This window comes from Alligator sinensis, unplaced genomic scaffold, assembly GCF_000455745.1.
Source record: "Alligator sinensis unplaced genomic scaffold, ASM45574v1 scaffold61_2, whole genome shotgun sequence".
Taxonomy (NCBI): Eukaryota; Metazoa; Chordata; order Crocodylia; family Alligatoridae; genus Alligator; species Alligator sinensis.
The window spans coordinates 1,279,785-1,298,281 of NW_005842108.1; the positions used below are offsets into that span (position 1 = coordinate 1,279,785).

The following is an 18,497-nucleotide window of genomic DNA, read 5'->3' on the forward strand; positions in this document are numbered from 1 at the left end:
CTGCTGATGTCACTGGGAGTTGTGACAGTAGATCAAAGGCATGTATGACCCTTCAAAGGGTTTTTAGCCCCAAAATAGTAAAGAAATTGAGACAGCAAGATGTAACTAATAAAACCCTTCATATCTTTGCAATAAGTAAAGCACTTGCTGCCTAATGCACAGATATTGCTCAGAATCCAGTTTTTCTACAAAGGTACATTTTCTGATGTGGACAATCAGATGATAATCATGGAAGAGGCATATTTGATATACAAAGGAAAGCAATGGAAAGAGTTGGCAGACAAAACTGTTGCCTATGCCTTTAGACCAACAAATATCCATGCAAAGAGCTGGAAACATGCCCCTATTTAATGATTTAAGTTCTCATTCATGCTCTAGGCAATCATTTTAATGCACCTAAGTTTCTAATCAAAGCACTCACAGAAGTCGTAATTATACATGACAAAAATAAAATTGCCTCATAACTACATGAATAAGTAAATATCACATCTTGGTTCATAATAGATTTTTTTAAAATAGGGGCCTTCAAAAATGAATGAAGCTTAGTTTTCAGTTTATTTGCATTAATGTGATACATACACACTATTAAATATATTCATTCTTACCTAAACAAAAAATTGTTAGCGGTATGTATCTTTCACAAGCTTTGTTTATTCTGTGTTCACTAAGGGTGCATATAAATGTTCACCACATGATTGCAGACCAGGAGTGGAGTGTACAGACATTCACCAGTGCCAAAAGAGCCATGTGGAGAACTGTGTGTAAGTAACTTGGAGTAAGGGAGAGAGGAGGGTGGAATTATGGGTGCAAGCAGGTCTGAGGGGGAGTTTGGCAGGATCAGGCTGGATGGCCGGTTTGTGGGGGTGGGGTTGGTGGGTCCACAGAGGGGATTGTCCGTTCAAGGTTGGGAAGTCAGGAGGGTAAAAATAGCCCAGTCAGGGTCAGGGGGCAGGAAGAGCACAGCCCCAAGGGCGGGGTGAGCAGTTGGGCTTTTCCAGCCCCAGGGCTGTGCTCCAAATGTGTGCAGATGTTTACTGGATTGGGTTAACCTGATCTCAGTCTAAGTTAGTTCACCCACTTAGGTGAACTAGTTTAGATCAGATCCACCATTTTTGGCCCCATTTAAACCCCCTGAAGATCTCCACAGATGAGCATTTAAATCAATCTAACTCTAGTCAGGTCGATCTAAATGTAACATCTGTATATACCCTAAAACTCTAACAATACATTATTATTCACTCCAGTTCTGCAACAAGTTGCTCTGTATCCATTCATTTCTAATACATGATACATCATTAATAGCATGTTTCTTAGCATTAAATAGCACTTGAGATTCTGAAAAGTGTGCATATGGTAACAATAATCTGACAAATATTACCTGTTACTTCTTGTTCCCTGCATATTGAAAGTATGGATATGTATATTCATGCATACATTCAGTATATCTATCCATTATCTACTTTGTATTTACTTCAATCTATTCTGAAGTACAGAAAGACTCCTTCTGCAATCTTTTATGTTCATACACACCATTTCTGTTTGTATTCAGTTTGTAAGATGCCATTCTCATTAAAAAGAACTGTTTCCATGTTTTCCCCTATCTCTGAACACCCGATGTAGCATCACTAATTAATTCAATAATTTGTATGTCTAACAAAGCTATTCATAAAGATTTTACAATTCTTACCTTTTTTAAGGTAAAACATTTCTCATGACATGAGATTATGGCAAAGCATACTCTAACAATTTCAATTTTGGGGTGAGAGTGTTTCCTTCTAAACAAAGGGACCTGTTTCAAAATTTTCCCTGCTTTGGTAAAATGCCCTTTGATAAAATAGAAATTTTTACTGACTAGTAATTCAGCACTCTCTCTCCCAAAGACAACTTTATCATGCCATGAGTCCCCATGAAGTCAGTGGGTGTGGGGTTTTTTTAATTCGTCAAATCAGACTCAAGGAAGGTAGTGTTGCAATAGGCAAGCAGTATTCTGTATCTGATATATCAGATTTACATTTCTCCCAGAAAAAAATATCATTACAGAATAGAGATTTGATTATTATAAGCCCTGTGGCCTTTCTAAATCAATATGAGTTGATTTTTTTTTATTGGCTATGAAGTCTGTTCTTGACTATATGTAATGAGTAACCTATAATAGCATGTGAGCCTATGGGTTATGATATTAAAGGGAAAACAGGCGGCTGAGGGGGCATGGGTACTAAGGCGCACAGTTGACAGCCCAGAGGTTGCAAATTCCAGGCCATAACAGAATTCCAGGCACAGTCCCATCAGATTCCAGAAATTCTGCAAATTCACAGGGACATGAGAAGGAAGGGAGGAAAAACAACCATAACAAAACAACAAGAAATCATCTCCCACTCCTCCATCTCATATTTATGCAGTCAGAACCATGAAACAACCCTCAAAACACACAAAATGGTCCATGCACTTGGTACTTTGAGTTATTAAATTATTATTTGATTCACATGCAATTTCACAGAGGCCTTTACCTCCATTGGTTCGCCCTCCTCCTCAATTGTCTCTTCAATGTAGTACTATGAATAAAGGACAAACTTTATCATTTCACAAAACCACACAACACTGTAAAATAACTATTTTGTCTTTGAACTAACAGCCCTGCTGCCTGGGATATAGCTGTAATTTGTAAGTGCAGGGGACTCTTTTACACTCCTGACAGAGCTCTGAGTTTCCCATTTATGCTAATAATGGTAAGCATTTTATTGCCACCCCAGACAGATATTTGTCCAACTTGTTCTTAAAACCTACAGTAAAAGGCATTCCCTTTCTTCCTAGGTACCAATTCTACATCTTAACGATCCCTAGGATGTTTGGAGATGGGGTTTCTCTCTAAAATCAAACATAAATTCCACATTCCTTCAATTACATTAATTATTTCCTGATCTACACTTAGTGGACCCAGAGAAAAAGAATATCATTCATCTCTTTCTAGCAGCCTTTCATGTATTTGAAGATTGTTACATCCCTTCTCTGTCCCTTTTTCCCCACACTAAACAAAACCAGTTCTTTCAACATTCCCTCATAAGTCATGTTTTCTAAACGCTTATCATTTTTTGTACTTGCCCCTAGACTGTCTATATTTGTCTTAGTACTCCAGGTAAGGACTCATCACTGTCAAGTAGAAGAAAATAAGTGTGTCCTGTATTTTAGCTCTAACGTTTTTATTAATGCATCCCAGAATGATGCTGCCTTTTTTTACAATAGCATCACACTGTTGACTCATTCCGTTTGTCATCCACTGTAACTCCCAGATCTTTCCCGCCAATTATTCCTAATTTTGCATTTATAAATTTGATTTCTCCTTCCTAAGTACAGTAGTATGCTCTTTACTGAATTTAATTTTAGACCGTTTCTCTTATGAATTGCCTGCAGTCCCTCCTAGATTAAGGCAAATCAAAAATTTTAAAAATGCATTTTTTATTTCATCATTCAACCCATTAATGAAAGTATTAAATAGAATAGTATCAAACTCACAACAGAGCCCTGAGTAATCCCACGCCATGGTTTCTCCCAGGTGAACAATGAATTATCAATAACTGCTCTTTCACTATGTTAAATTAAGCAGTCACACTTGCACTTCTGTACTATCATTGATTTAAATGGGTCAAGCCCTTAACCTATAATATTTGTCATGCATCCCTCCAATTCACCTATTCATGAATTAACTTTGATTCAGATTTCCCATATTCTTTATATATTGGAGATGCATTATGTTAATGTAAAGAACTTAATTTCCCCCTTCATCAGGCAAATCCTTGTGTTCTCTGAAGAATAACGTTACAAATGTTGTCCCACTTATTCTTTTTTCTTTCATGCCAGATTGCAAAAGCATTGTTAACTTTACAGAATTCTACTCCCCACCCCTTTTCTTTACACTTGTTAAATACAACATGCCCTTATTTAATCAAAAGGAGAACACCAACATTTTTTCAAAGTCAAAACATTTATACCAAATAATACTGAGCAATTCATATCTTCCAATTCATATCTTTATAAGCACAAATTACAATCATCACTTTCTAGAGTCAACCTGTACCAACAGTAACCACACAGAAGTATCTGGGAAGATCAGTATCAGTCATTATAGGCTAATCTACACAGGGACACTCAAAAATTCAGACAATTTGCCTAAAGGTATTGATTCTCCAGGAGGATTAAGCTATAGGAAGTAAATGCCACTTAATTCCAGAATTAAACCATCCATACATACCTTAGATTTATACACACTGACTTCATGACCTCATTGATTCATCTCAACGTTCCCATGTTTTCACATTACTAGACCTTTCTACCTCTGAATGCATCTTAATAGTTGATGTTATTCAGGTGTAATCTCTGTTTACTACCATTGTTGTGTTTCTGACTCTTCAAAAATATCAGCAGGGAAATGTTATCTGGTTTTATAATTAGCTGCATTCCTTGCAAATCACAAATTATTATGCTATCCAGTGTAGACTAATGTAATCCTACAGATTACCTCCGCAGACAAAAGGCCAAGTTTCCTTAAATGAAATGCCTGGCATATTCTGAAGCTTCTATTCCTAAACCATAAATTTATTTTTTCTTTGAACAAAGATCTCTGACATAGGTTTAAAAGACATGATTCATAGGAATCTAGGGTGCTTCTTTTTATGATTTTGAAAAGGGCTGAGCTGCTTCAGAATGCTACCAGATGCCATTGTTACTGTTTTATTTATAACTTATCCCCTATGAATATATCAGAAGGGAGCTAACAGAGCAGAACCATCTGAAGCTGTTCTAGAGATGTGGCATACAGCACATTTAACAAAAGAGGAAAAAAACAAGAAGGGGAAAAAATGGAGCTGCCTAGGCACACAAATCCGCGGTACATGATTCCAAAAAATGACATCAAATGAAAAAGAAGCCAGCTCCTCCAAAATGAAACATAGAGTAAGCTAAGGGAAAGAATATTCATATGAAAGTAGGTATTAACACAATACAGCCAATGGCACAGTTACAGCAGATAGGAATATCAGTAAGTATAAGGACAGTCGCAGATAATACAGTAAATCCTAAGAATTTGAAAAAATATTTCTTTTTATATGAAGATATTTAGGGGGATTGTACCAGTGACAACATTTCCTAAGGCAGATAACGTATGTAACTAACTGAACTGGCACATTATTTTATTTCTGGCTACTAGAACCTAGACACTCAATCCTGCAATCCCTCGCCAAATGAGCAGTCCACAGGTTTTCTTATGGGGATGAGAGTTGCATGACTGGGTCCTAAATTGACAGATTTTTCCCTCCGTGTAGGGCACTACACGCCCCTTCTAACTGCTCTTACACTTTCTGGTGGAGCAGTCATAATTTAATAACCAAGGACACTCTAGTTATTACTATAGCAAAATATTTATAACAAAGTAATTTTTTCACTGACATTCATACATGGATTTCCTTAGATACTCGGGAATCTAAATCAGACCAGTAAGGCCACATACAGAGGTACATAACTGTGAGCTTAATTGACTGGTGGGGGGTGTCAAACTCATCCATGATATAACAACATTGATTTCAGCGGGTTTACATCCCAGATTCATCTATCCCCAGATCTGCACTGTAGGAATACCCGTACTGTATTGCCTATTTGTAGACAAGGGCTGCAAAGCTGCTATATTTCTGAACTGCAGTGGATGGTAGGGGAAGGATCCCACAGCTGTTGCATTTGACACCGACTAAAGCAGCAATTCTCAGCCTTTTTAGTCTCAAGGCTAGACTCATGGCACCCCTTAAAAAATGCCAGATCTTTTTCACAGATGATATAGAATTGTTTTCTGTTGCAAGGAACTCAGAAAGACAAATGTTTGTAATAGTCTGGATTCCTACGTGAAATATCTGGGTTTATCTTGTGAATCATGTTTGTACATTGAACTCTGCTAACATAGCATGACAACTCATGACACCTTTGAAAGGATCCCAAAACATCCCAAAGTACCCCTGGTTGAAATTCACTGAACTAGAGCATAGGGGGAAAGGCTGGGAGGCAAAAGGGCACGGCCACTGTGTTCAGGACTACACAAATCCAGTAGCCACAAATCTGGACTAGAACAATAGAAGTATTGGTTCTGCAGCATTTCCACTTTTCCCTTTATTTGACAGAACCTACATTTACACAGACTTGACGAAAGCAGGTAGCATATTCTGATCTCTATAAATAATCAAGATCAACCTTTTTAGAAGATTTTCCTCTTACCTCTACTACTTCCTCATATTCTTCTTCTTCCATTTTTGCAGAATTTTCCTCTGTCTGCTACTGACTCACTGGTCATATAACAAATGAAAAAATAAATATGAACAATTAGCTCAAAGCTTTATTTGTTATTAAACACTCTTAGTCAAGTCCATCGTTTGTGTCTTGGTATAATAATTAGTACTACTACCATATTGTTTTATAGGCCAACGAAGAGCAGCCCTTTAATATGTAACTAAAAAAAAATAGTTATAATCTAACAATTTTACTTCATCTTATTTTAGAATAAGAAATTACTGCATTAGTCTGTAGATTAATATCAATTATAATTTTAGCCAAATATATTAACATATAAATGCAATGCTAAAATAAATGTATAAAAGAATGAGTTCTGATCAGAACTAGTGATGTGAAATGTGTCTTGCTTTTTCCTTTAGAACAGACATCTGAAGCATCTTCTCTTTCTCTAAGGTTACATAGTTCATTATTTCAACTATTGTTTGAATGGGAATTTTATTTGTAAGTTCCAGTACAACTATTAATATGCCATGCAAATGATATGATTTAGAAAAAAATTACAATACTGATTTTAAATAACCTTATGTTAATGAAGTTAATTTCCCTCTTCCCATTAGCTTATATGGGTTCTCCGTTTTTAGCTTCTGTGTTTTTTTTCGTTTTTTTCTTCAAACCTGAAAAACACGAAATCCATATAGTTTGGGTCAAAATGGGAAGTAAGAGCTATTACTGTCAACTTCCAATTAATTAATTAATTAATTAATGGAATGATTTTGCTATAAGTCCTGTCAAAGTTAGAGTTTTGCCAACAGAGAAACACAGCCCTGTTTCTAATGTTGGTAGTTGATGAAGGTTTAGAACAGCTGTTTCCTAGTCCAAAGATATTTGCCATGTAAGCTAATACTACAGAGCGATTGGCTGGTTTTGTTTAGCTAGCTAAGCTGCAATTCCTTCTGAGGCAAGTGGAGCCCAGTACTGCAGGTTAAATATAGGAACAAAAAATACTGTCCCTTTTTAGTTCCAATATGTTAGAAAAAAGTGAGAAGAAAACTATTTTGTTAACCCGAAAGACTAACTGATAAAAAATAATTCACATGTAGAGTAACTTGTCAGCATGTAGGCCAAAGTCCTAAGCAAAAATCCCAGAAACAGTAAGCACAAGGAACATATACCCAAGCCCTACATTTTATATCCTCCGGTCATAGATCCAAGGATTTTTATTTACATTTGCAACCACTTAGCTCTCCTTACTCAGACAGAAAGACTAGTGACTTTCATGGCTAAAGATTGAGTAGAACCCTCAAAAAGCAACAGAATCAAAAACAGCTTGAGATCTGCTCCATAAAATTAAATCAGATTAAATAAAATGTGCTTACCAGCAATGTTTAAATAAATTTCTTTAGCAGCAAAGCCTCTCCTAGTCTTCCCTCCTGAAAAACGCTGGGCAAGAGCAAGCCTGATGCATCAGCTCCTAAATTATCATGTGGTCAAGTCAACCAATCAGATTTTGACATGATCAAGTTTCAGATTTTCTAAATATACCTACTGACCCTTCTGAAGACCACCTGTTCATCAGATCCACAAAGAAAAAGGGAGCTAATCATTTTGCGGCCTTTGACTAATCCAAAACAGATCAGAATTTTCCTGACTACATTAGTATTTTTAATTCAGACATATACGAATCTTAGAAATACAATTCAGGCAGAAGATAATAACTGGGCAATTTTGATGAACAGATAACCATGGAAAAATCAAGAAATAAATTGAGTCCAGTCTCAGTGCAGGATTCCCCTAGTTTTTTAATCAGTCTACATTTAAAGATGGAATCACAAGGAGTGTGATTCTGTCTTTTCCATCCAACAGAACTTTCTCTCAAGAAAACATTTTTAACAGTTATCTTAAACTTTTTTCCTTAGTTCCTGTAACTCAGATGTTTAACCCTTATCCCATCTCAGTAATCCATTGCCACCAAATTGTTTACAGCTTTGAGAGACTTGTAGATGGCTACCATGTGATCCCTCCTTTTGCAAAACTATATATTTTCAGTTCTTTATCTGTTTGCTCCATCAGTCTGTCCTTCTAACTCCTTCATCATATTTTTCTGCTCCTTTGGACTCCTTCCACTTTCAGCTTAACTGATGTCTATAGGTAGTTCTTGGTTTTTGTAGCACGAGTGCTGAAAAATGGCAACACAATTGTGACATGACCCATGAACATGTCTGTAATAAAGGCAAGACATATCAATGTTCTGATAAGAAAATGAACTTTATTTCCTTGTCCCGATTATCTAGCCTGGAACAAGGTTGCAAAGGTAATGTCTTGGTCCTGTGAAATGAGGTTGAATCTACCAACTCCACAGTGTATTTACAACAACATTAACTCAGTATTTGTGTGTCATTTTCTATGCTTATTTCTCTCTAGATCTCTCTGAATAATTTCTTTCTCCAAGAAAGGTATTCTTCAGCTCTCAGTTTAGTAGTGCATCATCTTTAAATTCCATGACACTGCTTCTTAGCATATTACATGATGGAAGATAATATGAACAAAATTATATGTGAGCTATAGGAACTGCTGTCTGCCAGTGAAATGCAGAAATTTGTGATGTAATTCATGGAAACTCTTTAACAGCACATGTTTTAGGACAAGATGCAAAGTATGCATTATCTGATTAAGATTATCAGGGGAACTGAAGGAGCCAAAATGGAGTCAGTTATGTTGGAATTTGTCTAGGATATAGTGCTCACCTTCTGATGATAATTTGAAGGTTATAAAGAAGAGTTGTTGCAGTCTACAGTGGACTGAGTGCAACTACGTTCTTTGATATTCATGGTTTACATTTCTGTTAATTTCACCACTGAAGCCCAAGGCTCCCTCTAAGGTGCGCGCATGCGCGGCCGCACACAACTAAAAGTCTGGCCACGCACAGCCTTTTCAAGGCTGCGCACCAGGAGAGGAGCTTAAGGTAAGCTCTGAGGTGAGGCGGGAGCGGGGCCTGGCACGGGCTCCATTGGCTCTGGGGAACTGCTCTGCTCCCCCACGTCGCCTCGGGGAGTGACGAGGCACATGGCATATGGGCTAGAGAGCAAAGCAGTTCCCCGAAGGCGGCGGAGCTTCACTTGGGGCAGGCTGAGGCCCCTCCCCGAGGTGAGGCAAGGCACGGATGGAGGCTGGTGCTGGGGGCTGGCACAGGCTCTGCTGGCTCCGGGGAACTGCTCCACAGTCTCCGCCGGCTCCGGGGAAGTGCTCCACTCCCCAGCCCTGACGCCACATGCTTCCTTGCTCCCCGAGGCCCCAGGCCCCAGCCCCCTAACCTCCAGCCCCCAAGCCCAGCCTCCCACCCCCAGCCCTCAGCCCCCCTCAGTAAGTGTCCCACGCCGGACTGAGGTGGCGCGCTCACGGACCGAGGCGGCGCGCTCACAGACTGCTACTCCTTAGAGGGATCATTGCTCAAGCCTCAAATTTTGACGTGAACCTCTGCCAGGATCATCTCTGCCTGGTTCGTAATTAAAATAGTGAAAAACCACTGAATTTCCAATGATTTTCATGTAGGACTAAAACCAATCTATGTTGCTCAGAATTCAGCACGTTTGCTTGGACATTTTTGATATTTCATCTTTAACTGTGAAAGTTTACCACTGAGATGGTGGTGATGTTTTGTTTCATTCACTTGTCAAAACAGCAAAAATCAGGCTGGACCAACAGCAACTGCAACATGCCTTTGCAGAATGTAGAATAGAGTAGAGGACGTGCACGAAGCAGTTAATGTTCCTTTTGGACCATATATACCTTCTTCATTATCAAGATATGTGTCCTTTCTTGTGTCGGTGGCTCTGAGGTATCAATTTTATTCTTCTGGGGAGGACAATCCACATCTGCAGGAGACAGATGTCCAAATGAAGAAGGAAGACTTTGCATTCATATGGCAGCATGGCACGTCTGATACAGGTTAAGGTACATGGCTTGAGCTGATACTGCTGTATCAACAGTGCATAAGTATGCAAATGTTTGACAGTGGGGTAAACAGACAGACTGGAGAAAGAATGGACTCAAACAAAGGAATATACTGCTTAGCATTTAAATGACTTGTTTCATAAACTTTCAAAGTTGAAAATAATTTTTTCCTTGAACCTGCTCTTTTTAAAAGAAGTGCTAAGAATCAACGAATGCCACTGATCAAGCAATAGCCACCCCTCTGGAGGTAAGAAATACATGGCTGCACATTGGACTACTGCTGGTGTAATTACTGATAGTTGTGAAAAGAGATTTTAAAATACTTTCGAACTTACTGGCACAGATATCAGATAAATGGCAGCAGAGAATCAGATGCAACTGAGCCTTAACGCTGTATCAAGCGATTCCGTCCCTTGGGTTTTGATTAAGCCTATCATGCACGATATGAAAGAACACCCTATTTCCACCCCACAGACACATTCTGGCACTACCATGCCAGATTCCAAGTTTGGCTGCTTTGGGGGAGGGCAGGGCAGGAGACGCAGCACAGAAATAAAGGCATAGTTAAGCTTCAGCCTTTTAGTATAAATGAACTGGCTAGGAATTTACTATCAGCATGTGTATTTCAGCCAAAAATATATTTTACGCAAAACCAAAATGTTTCCTGTCCATTTTGCTGATATTTTTTTCCATTTGCAACATCTAAACAAAATGTATCATTTTGGGTCAGTTCAACATTAACCTGAGTCAGCTGCTGGTGCTTCCTGGGAGTTATAATGTGGGTGCCTCACACACCTATTCTCTCCCACTTTCTAGCCTTGTTACACCAAATATAATGCACCCTGGTCTGCCATCTGCATGATCTGCCACAGTGCATAATGGGACTCCTTTGTTTGACCCTGAAGCCTAGACCAGTGGTTCTCAATCTTTTTTGTACTAGGACTCATTTGTAAACATCAGTGGTCAGTCCCAACCCAATGCCCCTCACTCGTGACCCATTTGCCCCCCACCCCCAGGCCCCAGCCCCATAGTGTGTGGGGGTGGGGACATGGGGAGCCCCAAGCAGGCTGGAACTCTGCTAGCCTACAAGGAAAAAGCCACGGTTTCCTACATTTTTGTTTTTTACAGGAGAATCCATTTTATAAGTTTGTTGATACATTTCTAAGGTTTGTTCGTGACCCTTTCATAGATTCGTGTGGCCCACTTTTGGGTCATGACCCGAGGGTGGAGAAATGCTGGCCTAGACAATATGGAGATTAAAGCCATAAACACAACTTAAATACAACTTCAATAAGGCACTATAGCTGTTTACTTTGGAGAAACATTTGCATTTTCCATTAGTTATACTCATTAGTACTTGCATATCAACCTTGTTACATACTGTCCTGATTCACCACTTGCTTAAGTTGGCATCACTTGTATACTGGTATATTATGTTATAAGCAGCTGACTCCTTATAGATCTAAGTCAGACCCCACATCAAAAGACTTAGTCTTCACACAAGGAATCTGCATTAAACTGCAAGACTACAAGGAGGACACACGTCCTAGAAAACAGCATATTAAACCTGAGAACTTATTTAATCTCTCCTTGCACCCAAGTCTTTGCTTAAATGATTAAAAGTTACCCAGGCAATCTGATGTGCAGGACAATATTCCAGTCTCCCTGATCCTTGATCTTTTCATACATAGTCAGTGGCTGTGTGTGCATATATAGTGGTGTATACTTTGATTTCAGGTGGGCTACACGTGACACACTGATGTAGTCACTGGACCTTCTAAATACACTGTTCTAATGGACCTGAGCAGCCACATGTTACTACAAGATAACTTGGTTTAATTAACTTTTTATTCATTCCAATGCTTTGGGTTTGGTTTTTTTAATCTTTCAGCATCCTGTTCCCTTTTCACCCTTTTCTTCTCTCCACCAGCTTCCATGCATGGAAATTCAAATATCAATCCTACCTTTTCATAGTGGGAACTGTCAAAGGAAGGAGCGAGCACCACACTTTTTAACATATATCAATTATAAGTGATAAGGACATTTGCTTTTGGCCAGATTTTCAATTAAGTGCTGAGGACCCACAAATTTCACTGAAGCCAGTAGGAACTGCAGGTGATCAGCAACTTCGAAAATTAGACCTTGTATCCCAGTGCAGGACCAAGTAAATAAATGGCCTCCTTGTATGCTTCTACTTCAGCCATCTCTAAGAAGTTTGGGCAGGTGGGTATATCTAGCTACAGAACAACTAACCTCTTTCTGGTTTTTCCCTGACCCTTTCCTCCTGCACAGTGCACTTTATTGAACTGGGGATATTTTACAGTCCCTGTTTAGTCTGTAGAATTTGTACCTTAAAGAATTTAAGATATGAGGATCCTTCAGATGATTACATCAAAACACATCCTGTATCTAGCAGAACTGTTCTTGAGTCATTAGCAATGTCACTGATGACCTGTAAATATACAAGTAATACCACGCTTCACTTTTAAAAAAAATCATAGTACTTCTTTGTTGGTTATAGGCATTTAACTTCTGACTTATGGCTTCTCATTTTTAGCTTTGTGCTATCATCACCTGGAAATGTACTGCTGGTCCTGTTCTTTGCCTAGATATGAACCATGACACAATGCATCGCAAGAGCCGTTATGAGTCACAGGAGCTACTGTTACTGTGGATTGTTGCTTGTAAGCCAGTAATTCTTCCATAAAATGAAAATAAAACTTTGTCAAACAAATTTCTTGATTTTGAAGTGTGCCAAAGGGTTCCTTGTTGTACACTGAGTGTATTTATTATTTTCTATCAGGAAATAACCTCCTTTTTATTGGAAAATGTATATAAACAAATGAGCAGGGTCAATGAGTCAAACGAAAAACATCTTTGAAGAGCTTGGTGCATTAGTTAGCCTGATCAGGTTTGCTTCTTCAGTTCCTAATACTAGCTCAGGCCTAATCTGTCTGCAGACACAAAACCTTTAGTAAGCTCATAACACATATGAAACCAAGTAGACTATTAAAATTGATAACTACGTCAGTTCCTAAACTTCTTAGGAACAAACACACATTCCACTTACAGAACCTTTGTCAATTGATTTTTTACTGTAAATAAAATTGATCAAAGATGGATCCTGCTGCCTCCCTTTAATTTTTCTGAGGCTGAGATTACTTCTTTCTGAAAACCACCTTTCTGAATTAGTCTGTAAAATACCACACTGCCCTGCTTTCTGCCTAACTTCTGACTAGCACAACTAACTACTCTCTGAAAAACATGCCATTGAATGTCTAAGCCAGGGGTGGGCAAAATGCAGCCTGCCAGGCCATTCTATCTGGCCTGTGGGGCCCCTAAAAAATTTAGAAAATTAGTATTTATCTGCCCTTGGCTGCCTCTCACGCGGCCCTCGATGGCTTGCCAAAACTCAGTAAGCAGCCCTCAGCCCCCCGCACCCGGTCTAAGCTAAGGCAACAGAATTTGGCAATTTTGGTTTGAATTTTGACCAAAACTCTAAAGTCAGCCAGTCTCAGAGTATGGATTACAATTTAGCAGATCTTGGCTCCAACAAGTTGGGAGTATAGTACCTGTTTTGAGAGCCACTTGTTAGGCATCCACATGACATGTCCGATCCAATGCAGCTGGTGCTGTATAAACATGGTTTCAGTGTTGGTGGCATTTGCTTCAGCCAGAACACTGGCTTTTGTTCTTCTGTCCTTCCAACTGATATGGAGGATGTTCCAAAGACATTGCTGATGGCAACAGTCAAAAGTTTTCAGGTGTTTCTAATATGCTGTCCAAGATTCAGACTTGTACAACGCCATAGGGATGACAACAGCCTGGTTGATCAGAAGTTTGTTTTCGGTCCTTGTGTCACAGTCATCAAAAATATTGTTTCAGATATGTCCAAAGGTAGCACTGGCAGATTTTATCTGGTGTTGAATATCATCATGTGTGTTTACTTTTTGGGAAAGATGGATACCTTCATGGGGGACATACTCAACATTCTCCAAAGACTGCCCTCTAATTGCAATATGTGGAGGAGCAACTGGTTGGTTTAGGGTGGGTTAGTAAAGTATGTCAGTTTTTGTGAAGTTGATAGTGAATCCAAGCATTGCAAATGCTTCAGAGAAGCAAACAAGAAAGACCTGGAACTTTTCAACTGATTGGGCATACATGATAGAATCATCAGTGTATTAAAGATGAGTCTGTGCACAGGTCTGTCACTGTTTGAGTCATCTAGTAGGGTTCATACATTCCAGGATGCAAAATACACTTTTGTGTTTCATCTGCAATTAAAGTGATCTCCATGGAAGCAGCTATCCAGCCAGGTAAGGTAAAGTGAGACAGCCTATGTTTAAGGAAAATGTTATATCTCCTTCCCCGTGTGGGGTGAGCAGTAGGGCTGTGCGAAGCTTCAGTCGCTGATTCAATTCGGAGAAGATTCACTCTGATTCAGTGGCTGAAACGCCGAATCCAAATTGAATCAGGAGACCTATTAAACTCTCTGCATCAATTCAGAGAGATTTGATGATTCAGCCATAGAAACAGCTTTATGTTTTTTCTACATACCTCAAGGTACCAGGCGTGGCTCATGAATGCTGAGATGGTGGGGCAGATGGAGCATCCCTTGGGAGCAGTGTGGTGGGGAGGGGAGTCCCCCACACGCTCTGCAGTGGACCTGGAAGTAGACCAGAAGTACTTCCGGTCCACTTCCAGGTCTGCAGCAGAGTGTGCGGAGGGTCAGCAACTGGTGCCTCCTGGGTCTGGGGGGGCACCCAGGATCCCCCCACAGCCTGCGGGACACAGGGCACTGGGGGGGGGTCCCCCACTCACTCTGCAGCAGACCCAAAAGTGGACTAGAAGTACTTCTGTGAGCTGTTCCATCCACCCCACAATCTTAGTGTTCACGAGCTGCCTTGAGGTACGTATATAAAACATATAAACCTGTGTCTATGGCCAAATTGCTGATTCTCTGAATCAGAATTGAATCTTTAGAATCGGCCAAATCGAATCAGGACAGTGATCCAAATTAGCAAATCGAATCACTGTCTTCCAAATGGGGCTGAATCCAAATCTGAATCAAATACTGCCCGCTTCGTCCACCCTTAATGAGCAGAGAGGATCCTAAAAAGGACTGCTCAGTCATAATCACAGCTGCTAAATCACACTCCTGTCCCATATCAAGCATGAAGTGACCATCACGCAACCACCACCTCCATATGGATCTGTGACTAAGGACTCCCAGCCATCACTCCATCTGTCCCTATTATCACTCGTCCATCACTGCAGGACTTTGTAGAAGCTATGGGCATTTGTATTGCTTATTGTAGTAGATGTTGGACCAGTGGGAGAAGCCTGAGCATTACTTGTTTTACATGAGGTGGCCATTGCACATCAGCAACAGCATGGATCTTGGCAAAGGAGAAACCTGTGTCCAGTGGCAAGGAGATCCAAGACAACTGGGTTACTCTTCCACTGCAGCCTTTATCTGCCTTCACAGCTGTTGAGAAATATACCTTTTGCATCGGTCTGCTTCACCATTGAGGTCTTTCTGTTGAGTTGGATTGCTCTTCACCTGATGCTCCTTTGATCCTACCAGGAGTACAAGATGCCACTAAAAAGCTGTTGCTCTTAGAGTCATCAGTACATGCAAGCCTCTCCACCCATGGTGGCAGTCCATGGACAGGAACAGCTCTCGTGACAGCATCAATATTGCTGCTGTCAGCAAAACCAAACATGAAGGTGAATGCCAACTCAAGAAAGAGGAGGGTGGCTACACATTCTTCTGGAAAGTGAAACCTGAAAATGACAGGTGAATACATGGTGTTGGTTTGACAATTAAAAACCAGATTGTCAGCTAAATGACTGAATTCCCTGTTGGCATTAATGAACACCTCATGACTCTCCACCTCCAACTGACCAACAATCCATTTACTACCATCATCAGTGCATGTGTCCCAACACTCAGTGCCAAGAAAGAACAGTTTTATGCTGACCTTGATGAAATCCTGACTACCATCCTGAAAGAGGACAAGATCATCCTCCTTGGAGGCTTCAGAGAGAGAGTTGGCTGGGGACTTTATCATGTGAAGGAGCACCATTGAGAAGGAAGCAGTGAGCACAGTCAATTCCAATGGCATCATTTTACTCAATAAATGTGCAGAGCATGACCTTGTCATTACTAACACTATCTTCAGTCAATGTGACAAGTACAAAACAACATAGCAACACCCCCGTTCAAAACAAAGACACCTCGTTGACTATGTCATTGTAAGAGCACATGATCTAAAAGACACCCAAATCATGCATGTCATGAGAGGAGCCAATGACTGCTGGACCAATCATTGCTTAGTGAGATCAGTCATGTCCATTAGGGTTGCACTGAAACATTGAAAGCAACCCAAATCATTCCGCAAACAGTACAACATCAAATGCCTTCAGATGCCTAGACACCACAAAGCCCTCCAAAGATATCTCAGCAAGAAACTCGCCAATCTTAGAACTGAAAATGATAACACTTGTCTCAAGGAAGATTGGCAAGCTCTAAAGGATACCATCCATGAGGCTTGCATGGAATCAACAGGCTTTATCACCTGCGCCATCAGGACTGGTTTGACAAAACCAACGCTGAAATCAAAGTCCTTCTCAATTGGAAGAGAAAAGCTTTCTGCAACTGGCAAAACTATCCTACATCCAGAAGCAGTCAGAAGCAGAGAATTTTTCAACAGCTTAAAGCTGGAGTCCAGAGGAAAATTCAAGAAATCAAAAACAAATGGTGGGAAGAGAAGGTGAAAGAAATCCAACAATTTGTTGACAAACATGACATGCGGGAGTTCTTCAGTCCAATCAAGGCCAAAGGCCATGTACAGACCAAATTCTTGTGAACTCACCCCCCTTAGAACTGAAGATAGCAGTACCCTCCTCAAAGACAAGTGCACCAAAACCCACTGGAAGAAGCACTACCAAAAGCTCATGAACTGAGACACAATGGTGACCGATGAAACTATTGAATCCATCCTGGAGCACCCAGGAAGGGAAGCACTTGCCAGTCCACCAACCTCTGAAGAAGTCCACCAGGCAATAAGACAGATAAAGAACAAAAAAGCATCTGGCCCTGATGGCATACTAGCTGAGGTCTTCAGAGTTGTTGGGGAAACTATGACCAACAAGCCCCACACATTTCTTAAAATCTGAAACACTGAGAAAAGTCCTGCTGACCTAAGGAATGCCAATATTGTCACCTTTTTAAAAAAGAAGTTAAGTCTGACTGTTGAAACTATTAAGGTATCGCCCTCCTCTCCTCACTCGAATTCTGCTGAAATGACTGCTCCCTCTTGCTGAGGAAATCCTTCCCAAGTCTCAATGTCGCTTCAGACCATCACGAGGCACCATGATTTCAGACCATCACGGCTTCAGACCATCAAGAGAGATGATTTTTGTGGCCCAGCAGATCCAGGAAAAATGCCAAGAACAACACCAGCAACTGTATGTGACCTTTATTGATTTGACCAAAGTCTTCAACTGTTAATTGTGAGGCTCTATGGAAGATCTTATTGAAGTTTGACTACTCAGGGAAATTTATCACCTAAGACACCTTCATAACCATATGGCTGCCTCTATCCTATGCAGTGGCTCTGCTACTGAGCCCTTTGTCATTCAAACTAGTGTCAAGCAGGGCTGCATGATCACATCAGTTCTGTTTGCCATCTTTCTTGAGATCATCAGGATGCTCATCTATGACCATCTACCACATGGCATTAGCATCAAGTACAGGATGGGTGAGAACCTAGTTTCATAGTAGCTAGGGTCAGGAGGGACCTGAACAGATCATCTCCCCTGACCCCCTGCCACAGGCAGGAATGAATGCTGGGTTCACAAGATCCCAGACAGGTGATCGTCCAACCTCCTCTTGAATTTGCCCAAGGTAGGGGCGAGGACCACCTCCCTGGGAAGTTGGTTCCAGATTTTGGCCACCCTAACTGTAAAATATTACCTTCTGATCTCCAACCTAAACCTATTCTCCATCAGCTTATGACCATTGTTCCTCGTCACCCCAGGTGGTGCTGGGGAGAAAGAGCTCTGCCTATTTGCTGTTGATCCCCGCTGATGAGTTTGTAGGCAGCCACCAGGTCCCCCCTCAGCCTCCTCTTGCTGAGGCTGAACAGGTTCAGGTCCTTCAGTCTCTCCTCGTAGGGCCTGTCCTGCTGCCCTCTCACCAAGCGGGTGGCCCTCCTCTGAACCCTCTCCAGGCTGGCCACATCCCTTTTGAAGTGCAGCGCCCAGTACTGGAC

General features: G+C 40.6%; 1 protein-coding gene across 35 annotated transcripts in view; it reads right to left on the minus strand.

The window, feature by feature from the left end:
• The window catches only part of NEB (nebulin), a 214,835-nt gene extending 207,095 nt beyond the window's left edge, over window positions 1-7,740 (minus strand). For 34 of the 35 annotated variants that reach the window (XM_025205209.1, XM_025205234.1, XM_025205245.1 and 31 more), the window contains exons 1-4: window positions 7,644-7,740; window positions 6,848-6,941; window positions 6,253-6,320; window positions 2,508-2,552 (exon numbers count right to left, since the gene is read on the minus strand). In XM_025205209.1, coding sequence (XP_025060994.1) covers window positions 2,508-2,552; window positions 6,253-6,285 — 78 coding nt within the window. In that variant the 5' untranslated portion in view covers window positions 6,286-6,320; window positions 6,848-6,941; window positions 7,644-7,740. The remainder of the gene's footprint in view (window positions 1-2,507; window positions 2,553-6,252; window positions 6,321-6,847; window positions 6,942-7,643) is intronic. The other variant, XM_025205210.1, reaches the window with a different exon arrangement.
• Window positions 7,741-18,497: the final 10,757 nt, after the last annotated feature.